At 41.1% G+C, this 21,862-nt stretch overlaps 1 protein-coding gene across 3 annotated transcripts in view; it reads right to left on the reverse strand.

The window, feature by feature from the left end:
• Positions 1–5,960: 5,960 nt before the first annotated feature.
• Positions 5,961–21,862, reverse strand: part of LOC116942766 (protocadherin-9-like) — a 67,162-nt gene continuing 51,260 nt past the window's right edge. Inside the window, exon 4 of one of the 3 annotated variants that reach the window (XM_032955022.2) lies at positions 5,961–10,529. In XM_032955022.2, coding sequence (XP_032810913.2) covers positions 9,790–10,529 — 740 coding nt within the window. In that variant the 3' untranslated portion in view covers positions 5,961–9,789. The other 2 variants (XM_032955023.2, XM_032955024.2) reach the window with 2 other exon arrangements.

The following is a 21,862-nucleotide window of genomic DNA, read 5'->3' on the forward strand; positions in this document are numbered from 1 at the left end:
TTCATACAGCACCTAATTGCATTGCACTGGGTGCACTTGTAGTCCGATGCACTATACCGTTCAACGGGTGCACGTCTTTTTCTTTCATTGCTTTTGACATTGATGATTATACTACGTTGCTCCATAGCCGCAGTCCCTATAGCTTATTCTTTAATTTACTCGCTCATTCTCCTCTGTACATGGTAAATTATGAATGAGGGAGAACACGACCTTGCTGGAGACAAGGGGCCACAAGCATGGCACGAAGGCAGCCTTGAATCCAGGATATAGCTACAAAGCATGGTTAGCCCCTGGCAAAATTGTAGCACTGTGGCTATTAATCTAATGCTTCATAGATGTGGCTGCCTGTTTAAAAACACTATTAAAAGATGAAATGCATGTTTATGGTTGTAAAAGAAAATGAAGTCACTATTTCATTCAGGTGAGATTATATATATAAAACGACGATGACAATAGGTGTGATGTGTCTGGCTTTATATACGTTGGGATTTTGTGAATTCTTCTGTGGCTGTGGAAGGATTGGTTTTCCCTCCACAATCTAGTCAGTGTTTAATTTGCTTGCAAACCTAACACCCATCCTCGTGGGTCGATGATTTGACCTGTTTCAGGATCCCGATTAAGTAAAAAAATATATCTGTTATTGACATTGTGTGTATAAGCATCTATAATTCGACGCACAGTTTGCATGAACAAATTATGCTACAACATATACATATTTAAAGTAAGGCATTCATACATGCACAAGTCTAGGACTATAATTGTGTTTGTAAACATTTATTATTTTAATCAATATATTATATATTAAGTATCAATATATTATATAATTGTTTGGTGGTTACATGGGAAGAATATCCTTTATTTTATTATACATAAGCACTGTTTTTTCTATCCCTCTGCATTTTTAAGTGTTTATTTTCCCATTTACTTTTCTGTGGATGCAAGACTTTCTTGCAATGTTTTTTTTACATTTTCAAATATTTTACTTAAAACAACCCAGAATGGTTACTGTCACACTAAATCTGAGAAATGTTCAGAAATATTGCGCCAGGAATCATGTTGCCAAATAAACACTGCGTAATAAATATATTAATGTTACCCTGTTAAATAGCGTGTTATACGCTCTTCTGAAATCGAGCAAATATATGTATACATCAAAAGAATGGCTTATTAATTTCAGCCAATGAAAGTAACGTTATTTACTGTTATAAGTGCAGTCTCTGCAAGGTCTTTGCCAGGATTATTTTTGAAAGCATTTTTGTTCGTAGCCAAAGTGCTGCTTACTACCCTAAAATGTGGGATGGGAAAGAACGATAATCAATTCAGTAACCATTCACTCACATTAGTTGGCATGGAAACATTCTCCGGGTGATTTTCTGGATTTACGGGAATGCATTTTGCAGCAAAAAGGCAAAATATCCTTTCACTCTACTATTTAACCACATTATCTCGCTCCGCTTCCCGGATGGGTTCTTAACAGGATGTGTGCAGTGCACGGACACGCACGCTTACGCACATAGTCACGTGCGTATGAATTCGTCCACACATGTGATGTTGCCTGCTCCATTTTATATATATTTTTTACCGGCGCTGCAAATGCAATACGCGTGGCCGGCGCTTGCATAAGCTCAAATAATTACTGTAATGTGTTTACGGCCCTTTGTTAATCCTCCGCAGGGTGAAGGCATTCCCACGGTAAGCCCCTGTAATAGGGTTTTTATTTTTTAACCATACTTCTCCACGACGCTGGTCAGTGGAGGTTGGTGAAGTACAGGTCCAGTTCAGATACAACTTGCCACTGCCGGCAATTGAACGCCGGTGGCAGCGTTAACATTGCAGGAACACAAACCGTTGGGCCACCACTCTACCCTACACTGGTCACTTTCGACATAAACCGTTGAAAGTAAAGGTGCAGCTCACGCGACTGCTGGTGGAAGGGACCTTCATTAGAGGGAGCTCTTGGTAGCCTCGACGCGGCATTCCCTTCCACACGTCTTCTTTCGTTGGTATGGATTAATCGCATCAGATTAAAGATGTAATTTCAGATTTGGTATCCACTCAATTGTCTGTTCTGAAGCAGAGCGAGTCTCGTCCATTCCTCCTTTAACGGATTGTTTCAGTTTCATTTATTTGGTGTAGCCCTGTGAGCCATTTCGGCTCTTGAATCGGGTGCAGACTGCAGCGGCAGCAGCGGAGTGTTTACGATGTGGGTCAAAGGTTTGGGATTCGTGGCCGCACTCGCAGGCTTACGAATCTTTGATGGTGCCATTTGTGCATCAGGTGGCCGCATTGGTTACATGCCCTGTTGCTGGCTCGGTTGATGGTCAACCATTGGCCGGCTGGAAGGTTGAAACCGGGAGGTTAGATGATATGGGTCCTGCACGAGATGGTTTGTTTTATAACGTCGGCCACAGTCCAGGCTCTCGCTTCCATCCCTCGACTTCATTTGCATTTGTGGCGTGGGGTGAGGCTGCTGCGATCCAGAAGGGGCGGCGTGAACAGACCACTTCGGAGGAGGTCGGAGCGTGCCCACAACTTTACCCCATACTGCACGCAACCTAGTGGGGCCCGATGGGCAGTGCACTAGTTTACGTGGAGGCTGTTGTGGTGTTATGGCTCACACACTGGACTTGCAATCCAGAGGTCGCCCCCCCACTTTGCGCAAGAGCGCATAAGTGTGGTTACCACATCTACGCCTGTATATAAGGAACGAAATAGGTGCTTTTATTTTAAAATTAATTTATTCTTAATTTTTTTTTTTATCTACGTGACTTTACCGAAAGAACCAAGAATAGTATTGAGCCACTTATTATCTCGTGCTCACCCACTCCCACCCATTGTCATTATTGTAAAGCACCTTGAGATTGTAAAATGAACGGCACGATAAAAGCCGAAATTATTATTGTGCGCATTGCTGGTCAGAAACCTTGGGATAAATACATCTGAGTGGGATTTGCTTGCTGAAACCAATGTGGTTTCGTGATATTAGGCTCGCCAGGTGTGAGCATTTGATTTCACGTATCAACAAAGTCATGTAAAGCAATCTGCCCTTCACCTTACTTAAAATACAGGGTGTTTTAATGAGATGGACCCGGTTTTAAAGCAGATGGACCCGATTTCAAAGCAGTACTGCTTTGAAATCGGGTCCATCTTTTTGAAACACGATTGTATACCCGACACGAGGCCCAATGAACAACTATGCTTACACTTCTGCCTTCTTGTTTAAAGTACGACGCCCATTGCGAATTTAACGCTCTCCAGTTAAATGCTACCGATTATTTACAAATGTGGATTTAATCCAATGCTGCACGGGCGCATTGGGATATGTATGGATGACATGCGCCTTGCAAATGTAAATTATTGTTATTACTGAGAATCGCACAAACTGTTTTTTCTGAAAACCGAATGTATCAAAATTAAGCGTGACTCACTCGCAAGGAGAAATTGCAGCAGCGCCAATGACTTTAGTCTGCGGAGAATTTCACTCTCGAGACGCATTTAATGCTCCATCCAGTGAGGCTGGATTGCCGCTATGTGAGTTGTGTCTTTGTGACTCTGGGAGGCTGCAGGCGATGGGCATCAACGCGTGTCCTTCCGAGACCTGTTTAGCTGCCCGTGATACAGGTTTTCCTTCTCCTGGACAATGTTATTGGACTTGGCCATCTCACAAACAGCTGCAAATTTGAACCCCACCATGCACAGCAAGAGCGCAGCAAAGTGCGGCAAAAGGTATTTCCATGCATTGCTCTTTCTCTCTGTGTGATCTCTTCGGGTGCCAAACAGTCAGAAGCTCAATTGCTTGATGCATCCAAATTGCGTATAATCATACCCCCCCCAATCAAAGCGATTGCAGTATTTAATTCACTGACGGTGCGCAGTCATTTTAGTGCCTGTGAGAGCGCGCTTATCCCAGCAGGTAGCAGACTCAGGTAGAACTATCTGCCTCAGTGGATGCAGATGCGAACGGCCTCGATTACGCACACGCTTGTTGAGCACGAATGGCAAAGCCACCGGTGCACTGTTCCTTGCAGAATACTGCATGCTCGAGAAATCCCTTTTAACTTAAAAATAATTCCCATTAATCATGCTGACAACCCAATTTAGTACAGCATAACGCATTTTTTTTTTTGCGAACACAAAGCGTGCAGGCGATAGGTCAGTCGCGTTGCTTTTGTTGTCGCCACGTTTTGCTCCACGTAACGTTTTTAGCTCCTTCTGTTGAAAAACAACTTGTAAACACGATGCCTCCCTTTTAACACGGAGGCTTGGACGATGCCTCCTAACATTTTCGATATTGCTTTTGTGCGTGCATCTCACGTGTTCTTGAACTTGTTTAATTGCATTGCTGGCGGTTGGGTTTGTGTTGGGGTTTCTTCTTCTTTCAAGTCTGGTCAATGGCCCAGTGTTTAAACTTTAAAGCCTCTATCGTCTCTGCAGCCAATGTAGGCTCGGTGGCATAAATGCTAAATTTGGCACTCACACAATGCTCTCATTATAATTGTGTACCATCTGGCCTTTTGCATGCTATTTTGCACCAAAAAAGTGACGATATATTACCCAAACAGATGTTGAAAATTTACGAATGTGAGCATATTCCAGAAATCATTCAGGGGATACTAAAATAAACAACAAGGTATTTTCTCTGACGTTCGGTTTACTTTCTTTGTATTTTTGCCAGTTTCATCCACTTGCACCACTCAATGGCTCAGGGAAGAGAGTTCTCTTTTTTTTTCTCGAAGGACGTTAGAAAAAATTATCGCCGATTACATTCGATGGGATTTTTTTTCCTTCCAAATATGTGCGACAGAACCAAACGCTCACTGTTTAATATTGCTTTACTTGGAGGCAGAATGTTTCATCGTGAGATGCAATTGCATTTTGCCTTCAAAATTTCGTGACTGCAGGAATTCACATTCTTGGTTCTTTTGGAAAAGTCACGTAAATAGATTTTTAAAAATAAAAATAAAATAAAAATAATACAATTAAAATTTGAAATAAAAAAAAATAATAATAAAATAATAATGTAAGCAAAAAAACCCACATTAAAAATTGAAATTGTAAAATAAAATATATTTTTTTCAAATAAAAATAAATAGGAAATAATAAAGAAAAATACCCACGACGTTTCGATCGCAACACAAGCGGTCTTCATTAGGCGGAGAGAAAAGAGGAGGCAAGCCTCCAAATGTAGCTGTTTTCTATTCACGTGACTTTACCGAAAGAACCAAGAATATGCTATTGCATATTTAGCTTAATGTTTTTACATGTGGTGCTCAATATCTGCTGTCGAGACTTTCCCATGAATTATAGACTTTTTTGTGCCACTAAGTATGTAAAAAATATTTGCCTTAGCTCTGCAAGTTGAACTTAAATTGTGTTACGGCAGACTGACAGGCATTCACCTTTCATGGGTGAGGTGCCAGCCTTGTCTGACATGAAAGAGAGCTGTGCCCTTTACATCATCAGCAGTGCTAATCAAGTTTGAGACTCAAAACACAATTGACCCCAACTGCTTTTTAACAGTCTCCTGATTACTTGGGTCACTCGTGTAAGCAGTTCACGTCAGTTACTTTATAGCTTAACAGTGTCCCACCAGGATTGGTGGATGAGATAAAATAGTGGTATGTGTGCGGATTAAATTTTCAGGTTCACTGATGTTTCTTTGGGCACTTGAAATAATTACGGTAACTAATAACCCAAAGCACCATTTTTAAAAGCACCGCTGAATATCTGTCTTTATTTATTAAAAATGGTCATTTAGCCATCATTCTTTAATTAAGCTTTAAAAACGGGCTTTAATTCTCAAGGGCATCTTTGTTATTACATTTTTTTGCTTCATAGGCATTGGTGTTTCTGTCTGTGTTGCTGTGTGGCCACAAATAATTTGATGCCGATGTTGCCATCGCACACCGCGTTTTTAGTCGAGGACACAGCGAGTCTCCCAGACTGGAAAGTCACGCAGACAGGTTTAACATTTTTATTGTTTCTTGCAAAGCAGGTTCGTGACATACCGGTAAAAAAAAAACACAAACAAAACATCAGCTATTAGAGCGATAGCAGAGATTTCACTGGGTAGCCTTTTCTGCCGTGTTTAGACATCGGTTGGTATGTTTTTTTTAGGGTTTTTTTCAGTTTTTGTAAGTTTTTTCTCTTTTTGTTTAAAAAAAAACTAGTTCCTTCACCTATAGATGCAACGAAAAAAAATCGTAAGGTTTATCAATGCTCAGGCAACAAAGGACCAATTTTATTTTCACGTACCGGGATGGAATGTTCACCAAAAAAAAAATGGCATTACACGCGCAACATTAATTTAAAACTAACCAGCAACAATGTTCTAACTTTTGCCGTAAAATACCATTGCAAGTAAATGTAAATACAGTGCAGTGTTGGCTTTTACATTCGCCACACTCGGGTACAGTATTCTTCTACATCAGTCGTAGCACGAGTACTTATCACGTCCGCTGTTGATGCTCTGTGCTCGTGACAAGTGCTCCAATGTTTGGCCTGGAACCTGCCAGACTTGGCGGCAGCGTGGCCAAAGGATTGCACCGCGTCATGCAAAACAAAAAAATAAAAAAGCAACGCTGACACGGCGGCCACACGGAGCGTGGCTGTCAAATTTGAAAAATGTCCGTGCATTATTTACATGCTACATTCCTCCTGTACGCGCCTGCTTCTCTGATTGTGGCCAGTATTTAGAGCACGGCTTCAGAAATATTTAGTTGTTTTTTTAAAGATGTTTTTTTTTTACCGATGTGTATGAAAAGTGCTAATGCATTGTTTTATTCACATTTATGACGGACGTTAAATCCTAACTAATACCTTGAAATGCGTAAGGACTGCATTTTAACGCCGTATTTTTTCTCTCTCTAGGTTTGTACATTGATTTTGATTGACCAGTGTTTGAATGCACTTCTAAAGCTCCATTAAATACAATTTATTGTAATACTAAGTCCCAGAGGTAACCTTATAGGAAATGTATCATCTGGGATAACATATGTAATAAAAAAGTATAGCATTTAAATAGCAACAAACCACAACATATCAATATTTAGTTTTAAAGTAAACTACAACGCACTGGAAAAGCAACCAGAGTATGTAATGAGAATGTAAACACGTTTTATGTTTGGCCTCCGATAAACGGCTAATGCTATTATCAAATTGGGTGTTAGGTACAATACAATGGTAGCCAAAATTTAATAAATCGTAGCTAATAAAAAAATAGCAAATGTTTATGCAACGATTTTTATTTAATTTAAATATATCCTTTATTTAACCAAGGATGGTAGCCTATGTGTATACATAAGTAATTTAACAATGCAACACAAACTAAATTATATATACATTACATGTTCGGGTGGGATTATTAACTTTTGCATTTGGGCTGATGTCTGCACATTATATTCTTAATGCACTATATTTACGTGAAATATTTCATGATTGACAGCCACGCTCATAATAAATTCGTCATTCATAATGCCGAGGCCCTCGTGCAAGAACGATCACAATGAAGCTCAGTCAACGACACCCAGCGATAACATGTTTTGTTTTAAGCATTTTTTTGATTGTCCATTAATGCCAATGCACAGGGATTAATGATTTCAGCAATACTAACTCATTCTGGCAAATATCATGTTTTTTTGTGTAAAAAAGGTATGGGCGCGTACATCACGAAATCAAAGTCACATGTTTCACAAAGACTAGTTTAGTACCCTGTAGTCTGGTTGAAGCGATTTGCCTAAGCTCACAACGGAAAGGACATTGTGTAAAATCACAACTTTTCTACCTTGACATCGCTCAACCACCATGGTTCATAATTTTCCTAGATGTGCGGTAGTATAAAAAGGATGCTGTGACATTGGATAGGTTAAGGAAATGGAACACTGCAACAATGCAGTGCTTTATGCTTGAGAGTTTAGATAAACCTCGGTGTGCAGGGTGTTTAAGAGGGTGCACAAAGCAAGGCTTCTCTTTATCTCCCTACGCCAAAAGCCACCTCTCGAGTTCTGTAAATCTTCGAGGAGTTTGAACTGTGTGGTTCAATATTAACGCACGTCTGGTGTGCAGCCCACAAGCCAAATGTGACGACACAGCTGTGAATATACAAGCCCCAGTTTAAATGAAACATTTTGACTTGTGAAAATCGTTTCAATGTACCATAAAACCTTTCAACTTTGTATTAGATATATATTTTTTTAATCCCAGCTATATAAAAACTGTTTCGTTACGTCCCAATTGGTTTTGGATATTACCAATCCCCCTTTGCCATTTCTTTCAGCAAAAGGATTTTGCAAAATAACACAAACTATCCCATGAGGGATTGGATCAACAATGGGCAATATATGCAGTTTGTAAATTGTTCGATTTCCATTTAATTTCCTAATGAAAAGTACATCTCAAAAGGCACAACAGCTATAGATAGGGCAGGATGAATGCAACATTCATCAGAAGCAGTATAACAACAGTTAAATGGCTCTTTTACAACAACTGATGGCTAGGTTAGGCATATCAACGCTTGAACTATACAGCACTGCACTCTCAATGTCATTTATACACTTTCCTTTAGACTATTTGAACAATTTTAGCCTACACATATACAGTTACCCATTTCTTCATTTTTTTACGTATTTAATTTCATTCAAAGTAGTGTGTACATGGGCCTATTATATAAACTCGCCACTCATAGACGCTTGTAAGATCTTCACACACAGGTGCAACGAAACAGCCTAGTAAGCCATCTCAGCTTCCTTCAGATCCCATTCCGTCTCATTTCAGAGAAGCGTTCCATCCCATGGAGGTGACTGCACTTTTGTTCGCTCATGATTCGTTGGGTCCATGTTCTCAGCAATAGTTCATTAACGCGACAAAAGATGTGCTCTTTACACACAGCGTGTTTCTGTGTTAACATCCACCACTCTCCTATTTTAGTTTTTCTTTGGGCCAGGCGTGTGGCTTTATATTATTCCATTGCAGCAAAAATGTTGAATCGGTAAAAACGGTTTTAAAGATCGTTCGTATATATGCAAGTATACATATATTTTTTTTTGTAAAGAATGAATTGAAATAGAACTTGCGGAAATTATGGAGCACACATTGTGTACAATGTATAAAAGCTGTAGTTACACGATGGGAGGTTTTGCCACAGTACATTTTTTTTAAACAAACAATAAATCGTATGTGAGTTGAACGATGAATAGATGAAAGCTGTCTATATCTAGACCAGAATACTTAAACAATCACGTAATTAAGATGATAGTGGAATTAGTATTTTGCTAATCTACTCAAGTTCCACAGGTGCAGTGAAGGGTGCTTTTAAAAGCCCCTTTATTACGCATGAAGCTTTTACAGATCACTAATGTTCTCCATACACACAGCATGCATACCTTTACAGTTCTGAGGCCACCGATGAATTAACATTTGTGTACAAATCTGGTGGAGCTGTGTTTTATTTAAAAAGGGACAGTAATTTCCTTTACATATATATCATTTCAGAATACATTTTTATGGCTTTGCACATCTTTTTTCAATAGATATTCTGAATCGATTTAGCATTTCCACACTTATTTTTTTGTAAATGTGGAGAATATCCTGTAATTCTGAAAATGCATATTTAAACTCAGAACTCACACCAAACCCACACTACTCTACATAATGGAAAAACCATTTTCAAGATGTATATAGTATTCTGAAACCTCTCTGTCATTGAAACAACAGGCACTGATCTTGTGTCTGTATCCAGACTTGACGACAAAATATGTGGCAGTTTTTTTCTTTCTTTTAGAAATACAGCGTTTACAGGTAGTGCTCACGGCTGTACGGGGCAATTGACACGGTGGCCTGCTTATACTTGGTAGCCGGGTTGGCGCTGCTGCTGCTGTTGCTACCACTGCCCGGTGTGGCCGGAGGAGGCTGAGAAGACCCCGTGGCCGTCAGAGGGATGGCCTCCTTTTCTTTCCCACCGTCACCATCTGAAAGCTGCCTGAAGGCGGCCATGCCAATGCCAGGGCCACCCCCGAGACCCGCGGCATATGCAGCCTGTCGCAGTAGCAGGTGGTTTCGGTTTCGGTCCTCCCAGAGGTTCCCCTGTGGCGCGTGCTCATCGGACGGGCCAGTGGCAGCAGCAGCAGCAGCAGCTGGGACGGATGGAGCGGTGTTGGACGAGGTGGGGGACACGGCCGGGGTGGGGGTACGGCTGGAGGCCCGCTCTCGCGTGGGACCCATGAAGGTGGAGAACGGCGGTGCCGGGTGCTGGACGCCTCGGGCGTTGGTGCCAAGGTCGGCGGCGCTAGGGTTGGAGGCCACGGCGGCCGCGCTCAGTGGGACGGCGTTGACGGCGGGCAAGCGGGCACGGGAGATGGGCACGTGCTGGGTGGGAGCGGCTGGCATGGACTTGTCGAGCAGTAGAGCGGTCTCGGGCTCCGGGGGCATCCAGCACAAGTCGGAGTGGCCGTAGCGCTGGCAGTCGGACGTGCAACGCGACGCGATCACAGTCACATCAGGCAGGTCCTTGGGAAGCATTGGGGCTGTGCAGCCTGGGAGGAAACACAAATAAGGGAGCAGAGTTAGTCGAGTTGCAACGAACATTATCATCCGTGCATGCATTGCCTCTGTGGCATCGTGAGTGAAGGTAATGGACTAAATGGTTTTGGTATCCATGGTTTTGACTAGTTTTATAGCAAATGGATGTGCTGTTAAGTTCATTGCTTTGGCAAGTATGTGTTGTGTGCAAATGATATGCTCTTATTGTGGTGATATGATCTTACTTGGTAAGAAATTGGGATGCTGACGATTGTTATGTGCAGAATATTGATGGAAATAATGTTCAAGGTATGAACCCAATCCTACGATGTGTGTGCTCTTCAGTTATAAAACCTGGCTTGAAAAGGCAAAAAATAAAAGAATAAAAATGCACGACCTGAAAGTATCGACCTGTGAATGGGTATAATATTGGACAATTTCCAAACTATCTGTTCAGTATATTATTAATGTCACGATTCCTTCCATGGAAATGAAATTGTATTAAAATACAAAATGTGAACTTATAATCTTGCAATACCGAACATCATTGGGTGAATTATAATACGGCATTAATATGTAAGAAAAGGCCTGTGGAACATAAACATAATTTAGAAAATAATACAAAATGCCCACAAATCTAATTGTCCATATTAATCCAGCCATATGCCCAAATGTACCATATGGGCCTCATCCCAGATGAAATTGTTCTTTAGCGGTTTGCTATGTTAATGTGATTGAGCTGCTTGTGAATTTCCTTATATATGCAATATGCTTTTCTATGGAATGTGCACATGGCCCAGAATTTTAAGTTGTTTTAGAGTTCCTTGTTCTATAAAAATGTCACTTTGTGAAAGTGTTTTTTTTCGTAATCTAAAACCATTATTTCCGAGGGATGTTATTAAGCACAATGATTAAGCTATTTTTCTGCATTTTGTGCGTGTGTTTCATACACCGCATTCACCTCTTGTGCAAGATGCTGCATTATTATATGCCTGTGGTCGCCATACCGACCTCATATCCTGATATTTATATAAATAAAAATATCCACAAATTCTTTGTTCTGGTGAACAATAATAATAATGAAAACATTCAGTTTGGAATTATAATGGTTATAATTACTCTACTTGGTTTTCACAACGTACTTTTCTTTCAAAAGTAAAAAAAAACCGACGATGAATAAATTTGGCATCGTTGGACCATTTCTGCTTCTCATTATCACCAACTAAGAACTCCTCTTCCTACGCACTGTGGCTTTCACCATTAACAATCGCTAAACTCTTAAAATGTATGCACGTTGATTAGACCAAATTAGCCTTTCCATTAAAATATCAAAACTAATGAGTAATTTCATGGTAAAGAAATATTTCTTAATAATTTTATTATTTTTGGACTGTGTAAGTATAATTTTTTTATGACCTGCCAAAGCATGCAAGCCAAGCAAATATTCCGATTGTCATGGCACCAATTTTGCTTTTAAACTACAAAGGGCCCATAGCTGAGCATCATCAGCTCATTATGCTTTTATGCCCACATTACCGGCAGCAAACGGGAGGAGACCACAAACGATCGGGTGTGATTGCTCCTGTAACCTGCCTCATGCAGAATAATTATTCCTTTAATTTTCTCCATTTCTTCTTACTCATTCCTATCCCCCCTTCTCTTGCCTATTTAAGCCCTCCCTCCATTACTGGCAATGAGGAGGTCTGTGTTTAGACTAATTATAAACTCCCTGTGTGGTATAAAGAACAGGTGTGAAGCAACAGAGGTGGTAGGAAATTCAAAACTGAAACCCATTTACGCAATTCAGTGCCCTGCCAAGCAAATACAAAGGCCCTCCAGAGAGGCAACTAAGGGCTTCAAAATGGGACCTCTCATCTTATGATCTCATAGGTACATTACCTTGATCCTTTTTCTGTCAAATGTCACCCTGCCGCCAAAGCCTGCACATAAACCGCACAAAGTCTTTTATGACGCCAGAAATTACAGTGATCACTCGTGATGGTAGCATCCTGCTGTCTCTAGGAATTTCCACCCCATTAGTCACCCAGTTCCAAAGTACAGTGAAGTAGCACTGACTCCTGCTGTACCTTTACCTGTGTTGACCAAATCTGTGTTTTAGTTATATTATAGGTCAAAAGGGCAAGTATGTGCTCTCCACTTGGCAAAAAAAAAATCATAAGTGTACAAGGATTTGATATTACTCTGATGGGTGTTCCATATAATTGAATGGGTTTTTTTATTATCCTTATTTCATTTTCTTGGCTGAAGCAATCATATTGATAGTATATATTCTAAAATTGGTTTGCTAATGCGTGAAGGGGAAAAAAATCTAATCTATTACCCGTAAAAATACACCGATGTTGGTTCCAAAATACATCTTTATGTGCATATCTAATATGCGCTTTCAGCGTTTATTTTATTATTTTACGAATGCGGCGATTAAAGTTATTTCATCAAAAAATGGCACTCGCCAAAGCCTTTGCCTCCAGCAGGTGTCTTGGCTTTGTGTATATCAGCAGAAAAGCGTCACGGTGGTTTGTTTTTGGGCCAGCTGCCCACACACCTGCCCAACCAAACTTGCACCCATTTGATCAAGCATAATCGATGTATCTGAAAGCAAGCACTCCGTGGCGCGATTGTGGCACCACAGTGACTAGGAGACGTTAACTACCTCGCCGGGAATACAAGAGGTTGTGTGTTCGATCCCGACCCTGACGCCTGCTGTATATTTGGAGTTTGCGCGTTCTCCCCGCTGTTGCGTGGATTTTTCTCCGAATCCTTCGGTTTTCCCTCCACATTTAGAAACATGCCTTTAGAGTATTTGGCTGCTATACATTTCCACGTGATAAGCCACTTCGTTCAGCTATCATTTGTGATGGCCAGGTCGCTTCTGAAAAATAGCTAAATAGCTAAGTGGACCTTGCCTGGTTAAATAAAAAATAGTTTCGTTTAAAGTTGAGGACCTGTTGTTAGCTGAATGCGTGTAATCGTATATGTGTATGTACATATATGTACACTATGATCCATTGAATTCCTTGACCATGCATACTGACCAGAATTGGTGTGTTATCATTTAATCTGGCTGGGCCTTCCCTAAGATTGACGTTGTATGATGATAAGGTATGATGATAAGGTGTTATGTATAAACAACAAACGCTGTGAAGATGAAGCTATCCATGGGTACACTATCCACTTGTCCATAATATCTGACCTTAATTAGTGCTCACTAGTACATAATGCTCAAAGGGGAATGATTGTTGTTGTACATATGCATTTCTGCTTTTTAGATATTAACAATATCGATACTTACTACGTAAAAAATAACCATTTCCATGAGTTTCAATCTAACAAATTAATCACGTTTATGAATTTGTCAGGACATCAGTTCTGCTTGGCAACCTATTCACACGAGTCATTAAAAGAAGCGTGCACTTTTAACTGCAAAGGTTTTCTTATTCATCTTTGTCCGTTGAGTACTGACACTTGCAATGCGAAACTTCACCTTGTTAAATGTTTATGACCACAGGAGAGGAGTTAAGGTAATTATAACTTCAAAAAACAACCTGGTACCATATGGCCCTTATGTTCGAAAAATTAACTCGGCCCAGTAATGAAGCAGCAAAGTCTGGTTCTGACATTGATGTGCACTCTAATTGCCACGCTCACCAGGACGACTCATGAAGACCTCTGTTTCCACCAGTCTCCTCTCAACAAAGACTATAACATGCACAGAATCACCTTACACAGCTGCCAGGTCATAATAAATGTGGAACCTGACATTCAAAATTCTCCAGGTATGTTTGTCTTTGTTTTGTCAAGTGCAGAACAGCAGTACATGTTATATGTTACATGCACATACCTTTGTCAGTCCACTACCAAAGGGGTTATTTGACTACATGCAACAATGGCCTGCATGGGTTTCTGAAAGTAGGCACCATAGATTTGGGATACAGGTGTAGTGACATAGAATGGGTCACTACGTCACGTAGCGCTGGTTACTGGTAGAGAGTGGGATCGTGGGTGTAATAGCCCGGTCTTCCAGCAGGGCAGGTGAAGTGTTCCCTGGAGTTGGTAGCGCCGGTTGCTGGCAGTGAAGGGCATTTGAGGATACAGCGGCCGGTCTGCCAGTAGGGCACGTGATAGGCACGGATGTAGGGTAAAGGTGACAGAGGGGACACGTGGGACAGAGTCCAGATCCTTTTTGTACGTTCCAGAAGGGGGCGTGGCCGAGGGTGGAGCCAGACCACGCTGGGGAGAATAAAAGGGAGGCCCCGACGCTGGGTCGGGGCTGCTGCGGTTTGGGAATGGAGCCCATCGTCTTCACAAGTCTTCGTCCCCGTCTTCACCTCCTCGTCGGTGTTGGGTCAGGGAGTGTGCCGGCTGTCCTGACCCATATATAGTTATTCCCTAAACTGTGGAAAGTGTAGAATAAACGTGTATGCCTCCTACTATTAGTGTCTCTGAAGTGACTCATTACGCAGGTATAGTACAACAAGAATACGGCTGCACTGCCCTCTGCTGCCTATCGCGTAGCACAGGCCCATCTCTTTTGACACCTGTTTGCATGGTGTCCGCCCATCCAAGCATTAGCCAGGCTCAACCATTGCTCATATGTTTCTTAAACTATAAACTAAACTATATTCTTTGGGTCTTTCGGTAAAGTCACGTAGATAGTTTCAAAGAAACTAAATGTTATTTTCCTGATCTGTCGCTGCTGTTTACTTTGCACAGACAAGGAACGAGCTTTGAAGGGGGCCCGATACTCACTAAACTGGAGGCACGAGATGTGTGATAACTTTGCCACTTCCTGTGGAGTTGTAGGCATGTTTAATCAAGGTAGTTTACTCAGGATGTGCTCTCTTGAATGCTAATCCGAACCATTTAATAATGCACACACTTGTCTTTAAAAAAATTTTCCTGAAAATAAGGACACTTGTAAAAAAAAAAGCTTCTGTTTTTTTGTTGTCTGTTCTCATATCCAAGATTATTTTTTGTTACAATATACCGGGCACTACCGAGATGAAGTACTGGTAAGAAAAATAACAGCAGATCAAAAGCAAAAGCCTTCATGAACACAGAGATAAATGTACCTTAATTACACAGGGGACATAAGCAAAAGTGTGATTGGGTTTGTTTATTAACTGAAATTTGATACTGATGAATGGCTCAGAACTTGTTTATTTCCAGCAATGATATCTTGTCTGCAATCAAAGGCACATTTGAAAACGTATTGGCTGATGGGTTTATGTTATGAGATGATTGTAACCTCTCATGTGGTGAGAGCATCAGCTTTTGTTGACATATCGTATCCAATCGGTTTTACATTAGTAGCTTATGCCCAAGCAGAGATGGAATTCCATTTAAAAATGCATTCCAAAGTTAAACAAGAAGAAAACCCAAACGAGTAAACTGAATGTACAGCTTTTCATATATTGCAAATTATGAGAATGTTGTTTGTGGTGAACAATGAAATTTTATATTATATATGATGGAAATGGGTAACCAACTATATACATAGATAGGAGGATACAAAGATTCGTGCATTTGTATCGGGGGACTTGAGACTGCTGGAAACATAAATTGGGAGAACAAATGTACATTCACATGCCATGCTTTTGCTGTACGAAACCAAATAAAATAAATATAGTATAATGTAGAACAGTTTAATTGTATATGAAAGGAAGGAGCATTATCTAAAGTGCAGAATGTAAGCCAAGTGAGTTTTAAATGCAAGGACATTTGTGCACAATGGGGCAATGCGATGTAAAAAAAAACCAAAACTAGTGCTGCAAGTATTTCATATCCATGCGAAAGCAGACAAACCCCCCTTTGACATATATAAATGTGTCTCCACAGCACATAATCACATGGATGAAAGTTGCCTGGAAATATGGCACAGCAGATGATGTTTGAACTCGGACATGGATCCTGAACCTTATCTTAATGAAATTTATAAAGCACCTTTACTAGGGTGCTTTACAGCACTCGTAAAATTGTACATAGCACGGTAATAATTTGAAATGAAGAATTGGGTTATTGTAAGTGGCGGTGTAGTAAAACAAGAGGGACTGATGAGGATGAATTGATGAGAGGTTGGGATAGGCCAGGTCGTAGCTGGGGAGCGACAAAAAGTTGGGCGGGTCTGAAAAGTGATTAGGCATCATTCCATTGGGAAGATAAAGGCCAACTAGCCACTCAGAATACCAAGAGCAAAAAAAAAACCGATATGGAATTTATATGTGTTAAAAAAACGAAATCCTTAAGAATCGGGATACATTTGTAACACACGAGTTAAAATACGTCTCTGGGACCTTGTGGAAAACACTTCCACACGATTAATGATCGCGGGAAGGCATCGCGCAGCTTATCTCTACACCTTTCCACATCTACTCCCTCACGCCCTGACAGCCGGCATGTCTTTGCATTTAGCATCATGGGCAGCGGGCGGCAATTTGGTCTGGAGCACCGCGAGTGCTGGCACGGAATGATAATTTCTGGTTTTGCACAAGTTGCCAACCGCAACACGCAATTGTTGATGATCAACAATTGCATGTAGTTGTTTGAACGGACCCAGTCAATGAATTATCAAGCCCGGCAGAACATGTGCAATGAGATTCGTATGACAGACAGAGATCAACGCCAGGGAAAGTCGAGAGAAATCGGGATTTGCAGTAGATAATCAGAGAATAAACATGCTTAGAGACAAGAGGGGGAGGGTCATATTAATCAAGTCGGCGACCTAAATGGGATTTTTTATTTATTTAGACACTGATTTGTGTCACAACATATTTCGAAAGCTTTAACTGAGCTAAATGGAATGTGTACACCATTTTAATCTGATCTATGCAAATGTTAGACGTTTTAATTGAAATAAGCAAACCTATATATAATGGCTTTAGAAAGCCACATTTGACCCGGGCGTGAACACTGTGGCTCGGTAAGCCAAAGGTATCATGGATGATGTTACCGGTCTCTGTCTTTTGCACCCCTTTCCTCGTCCCTCTCAACCCATTCAGCAAACGTCGCAACTATTGTTTTCTTTGTGGGGGAATGGGGCTGCGTGACGAGTGAACTGAAGGAGGAGGAGGAGGATCGGCAGGGCAGCCCGGAGGGTTACCCAGAGACACTCTGGCTCAGAGAGAGAAAGAGAGAGAGAGAGCGCGGGGCGCACGCATTTGTGTATGTGTGTGTGTCTTTCGCGCAAGGGATTCAAACATCACTGCCGGCTCTGTGGATGTCGTGTGCCTTCCCAGGAGGGTGCAGCGCTGACCGTGAGCATGCCCGCGTCATCGGGATTTGTCGCCAGTACGATAATGAGGGTGACCCGTTTCTGTCACACAGTCTGACAAATGCAGCTTTTTACCATTCATTACCTACAAAATCAAAGCACTCTTGTATGCAGTAGAAATGCATTCAGTAACCCCCCCTCCCCACTCGCGAAACTGAATCACTCTGAGCGTGGAGTGTCGGCAAGGGAAGTATGATGGCAGATGACATGGTATGTGTGTATGTGCATATATATCATCACATGCATGATGATGGCCACTTGCTGCCGTTTTTGCATGCTTAGGACATACGAGGACCAAGGCTTTCAATTCAGATATAGATGTCTTTAGTGCCTTTTCCAAACAGGTGCATGAAGTTATTGTGCAAGGTATTGTTGCCAGCACAGAAGTGTCTGCAGCACTGGACTAATAATTGTTAATGCGCATTTGAGTTGCCGTTGTAGTTTAGAGCAATTTTCAGAAATTCGGGCAAATGGAATGCGACCAGATCAACGAGGTTTCATCGCAATGAATGTAAGGCAAATTTTTCTCGAAACGGCGTAATGTGTTGCCACAAAGTATCCTTTCATTATTTCAGTCGTTTCGTCACCAAATCAGGATAGCGGCAATCACAATTTGAATTCGATGTGACAAGGCGAAGCTGGCACAAAACGTAGTGACATCCAATTTGCACGGTCAATTGAGGTTCATTAAAACAGATTATAGCACACCTATTCTCCAAGGGGTTTTCAAAGCATGCACTTTCCTGTGATATCAAGCGCCTTATCCATAGCTTGCTTTTAATGCAAAAACACACGTAAACTCAGCAATGTCGGCGTACATGAGGTTTTACTTCGCTCTACACTCAGGCAATTTTCCATAAATCCCTACCAATTATGGCAAAGTCATAGCCAATCTGTGCCAATTAAGATTGACGTTGGAGCGTATTTGCAAAATTTGCAGCAATATGTTCGAACATAATTAAGTGAAACGTAAAAAAAATTAGATTTTTACATTGTGCGTGTCATTCAAGTTACTTTAATATTCTTTGTTTTTTCACGATGACATTAATTAGTTAAGAAAACAAGGACTAAAATATTTTTTTCAGCCTGCAAGCCATATAGAAATATGTACGTATTTAAAACTCACATTTTCAAAAAGTATGATTAATACTGCCCCCCCCCCCCCCCCGTAAGGTTCGTCTTAATAACTGATAAAGTATGTCTAAGCAGTGCACCAGACGAACATTTTAAATGTAATTAGAGAGTAACCTTAGTTCAGCATGTCCAGTGGGTCACAATGTGTTCTTAATTTCACATTTTTTCCTTCTTGCAAAAAAAAAACCTCCCGTCTTCCTCGACTCCGAATACAATCTTACAATCTGTAAGTGTGAAAAAGATCTGGATAGGATCTAATTGGCCCTGATGTAAATTCAAGTCACATCTTGGTATTCGTGATCGATTGTTAATTATACGAGATCGGTCTGCAACGGGTGATCACTACCGGCTTGTTCTGTAAGCAGACTTGGCCAGAAGTCGAACACCGACCTCTCTCCATAACCAAATCACAGCAGACTAGCGTGTTTATTTTTTATTACCAGGCCCAAAAAAAAGCTGCTTACATAGCAGCTGAGTTATAGTGCCAATATGACGTAGTTATTCATGGAAGTACAATCAATAATTCCATGAAACCGATGAAATGCATTTTAATGAAACAAATAAATGACAAGATTGCGCTGAACATCATTAAAAAAAAATGTTGGAATTCAAAATTGAGAAATGTCGATAAAAAGAAGAAAATGTGAATGGTCGTAAACCACAGCGGTGTTCTTCTGAATGCATTACAAATGTACATGCGATGTTGTTAGCGGTGGGTGGACAAAGTCTGGGCGGGGGGTGGGATCGGGTGCATTTAGAGAAGAGGCAGGTGTAGTGGTGGAGAGATGGAGAGAGGGAGGGAGGGAGGGAGCCAGAAGTCCCTGGGGCGCGCAGCTACATTTTTGGGCCATTTTGCAGTGAGTGTGTGTGCAGTCAGGTGCAGAAAAACCCCTGGACTCATTGACACTGCGGTGTCTGTAACCCCATCCCACCCCGTCAATCACACGCCGAAAACGCCAGGCAAACCGGCAGTGCCCGAATCGTGCGGCTCTCTCTTTCACCTCTCTCTCTCTCTATCTTCCCTATTATTGCCATTTAACCGTTTTATTTTTCTCCTATTATTTTAAAATATATATTACTTTCACATTCCTGATAACTTCGTGGCCATTTTTTTTCATATGCGCAAAATTGAGTAAAGAAAGGCGTTCTAATACTATTTTGCACAATGTGATATTAGACATCCATCAAAGTGTAATTTAATAATAAAAAAAAACTATACGGTATGTAATAACCCGTTCTTGAATTGCATTCCTGTACTATTGTCTGCAAGAGAAATGCTTTAGATAATGGTACAGCCTTTACTTATATATGTTATTTGTACAATGTTGCAATGGCGGGATTTGTTGCGTATAATTTAATAACAGCTGCGACATATGATACTACAATTGTTGCATTAATTACATTGCATGCACAAGGGTTAAAAAAAAACCCTTCTGATCTGATCTTTTAGCAGGAGCCCATTAAGAAAACTACGGGAAAGCTCTTCCCGATAGGACTCTCAAAGCCCTTGCGATTATACGTTGCGTAGGAAATGTCGCCTGTTGTTGGAAAGGGGTAACGAATCAAATGTAGGCCTTCCCCTCACAAAATGTAAAAAGACACGTCCATAGTAATTAAATAATTGAATAAAAACAGATTATGCCTATTTAAGTTCCCCCGTGTCCCTCAGTTGCGGAAGGTCACAGCGTGGTTTTATACTTGAAACGTGCTGTTTTTGTGCTTTTCGGTTCAATTTAATTTCTTGCACCTTGAAACAACACACACTAAATGGCAATTTAATCGATGGAGATTATACAAACTCTGGATTCCACACGCAGCTATTTTTACAGCAACGGTGTAATAATCTCTCGCATTGATGGGGGTTGTCGGTTAATCACCACGAAACACGAATCATCATCAATAACACCAACACTTGCAATAGGCAGTCTTCATGACTCATCGTGCATGTGTTGGTAATTATGTCTGTAGTGCAAGTTCCTTATTCACATTTTGTTTCCCTCTTTATTTGTCTATTTTCTTTTTAACTGCATCTCCTTTTTATATATTCCATGTTTATATGAATAATTTAGCAATTGGTGCAGCCATTAGTTCTACTGGTGTTAATCACCGTGGAAATGGCTCTAGCGTAGGCATTTAATCAAAACATTGGCTGACTTATAAAAGCCGCACCTCTATATCTTGAATATTGTGGCAAACCATTAGTTCTCATGAGCTAATTAGTGGACACTTTTATAATAAAATCAGGCACAAGTTCGCGACACAATTAAAGATGTCTGTTCAGAGCCCACAACTGGAAAAACACACCAGAGCGTTGCAGGTACACCCACGGCAGTGACTATAATAGTATCGGGATCGAAAGTGAGGAAGTGAATGGGTGAATGAGAGCAAGTTGGAGTGCTTTTGGAAAACAGAATTTCGGTTATGAAGAGTAACACACCGATGCTTCTTGAAGAGGAATGTTTTCAATCAGTGCATATTACTTGCTCAGACGTATGGACCAGAAACATGGACAGGAGTGCAAGGCAGCTTTTGGGAGGGCATGTTCGGAATTACACCGAGTGACAGAAAGGGGAACACATGGACCAGAGAGTGAATGCAAGCAAGAGACCTCGTATTGACTGTTCAGAAAGTATGTGGGCTTTTGCAGGACACATTGCTCGAGAAGGGCTGATAGCCCATGGTGGATACCAATCACGGAACGGCAGTTAAAGGTGGGAACACGCCCGGGAGGAGATTGACCGATGAGATGGAGTGATGAGTTCAGCTCGTGTGTAGGAGCCTAGACGGTAGATCGGTGCATCGCATCACCACGAGGGTCGGCGATGGTTCTGGCAGTACTTCATCCGGCGTTAGATATGTCGTGTCTACACATGATGACGAGGATGGCCGTGCAACACATCGTCATAATATGTATCACAGGTGTTG

The sequence above is a fragment of the Petromyzon marinus genome, chromosome 16, assembly GCF_048934315.1.
Source record: "Petromyzon marinus isolate PM22_M1 ecotype Great Lakes invasive population chromosome 16, UKy_Petmar_22M1.pri1.0, whole genome shotgun sequence".
In the NCBI taxonomy this organism is placed as follows: domain Eukaryota; kingdom Metazoa; phylum Chordata; class Hyperoartia; order Petromyzontiformes; family Petromyzontidae; genus Petromyzon; species Petromyzon marinus.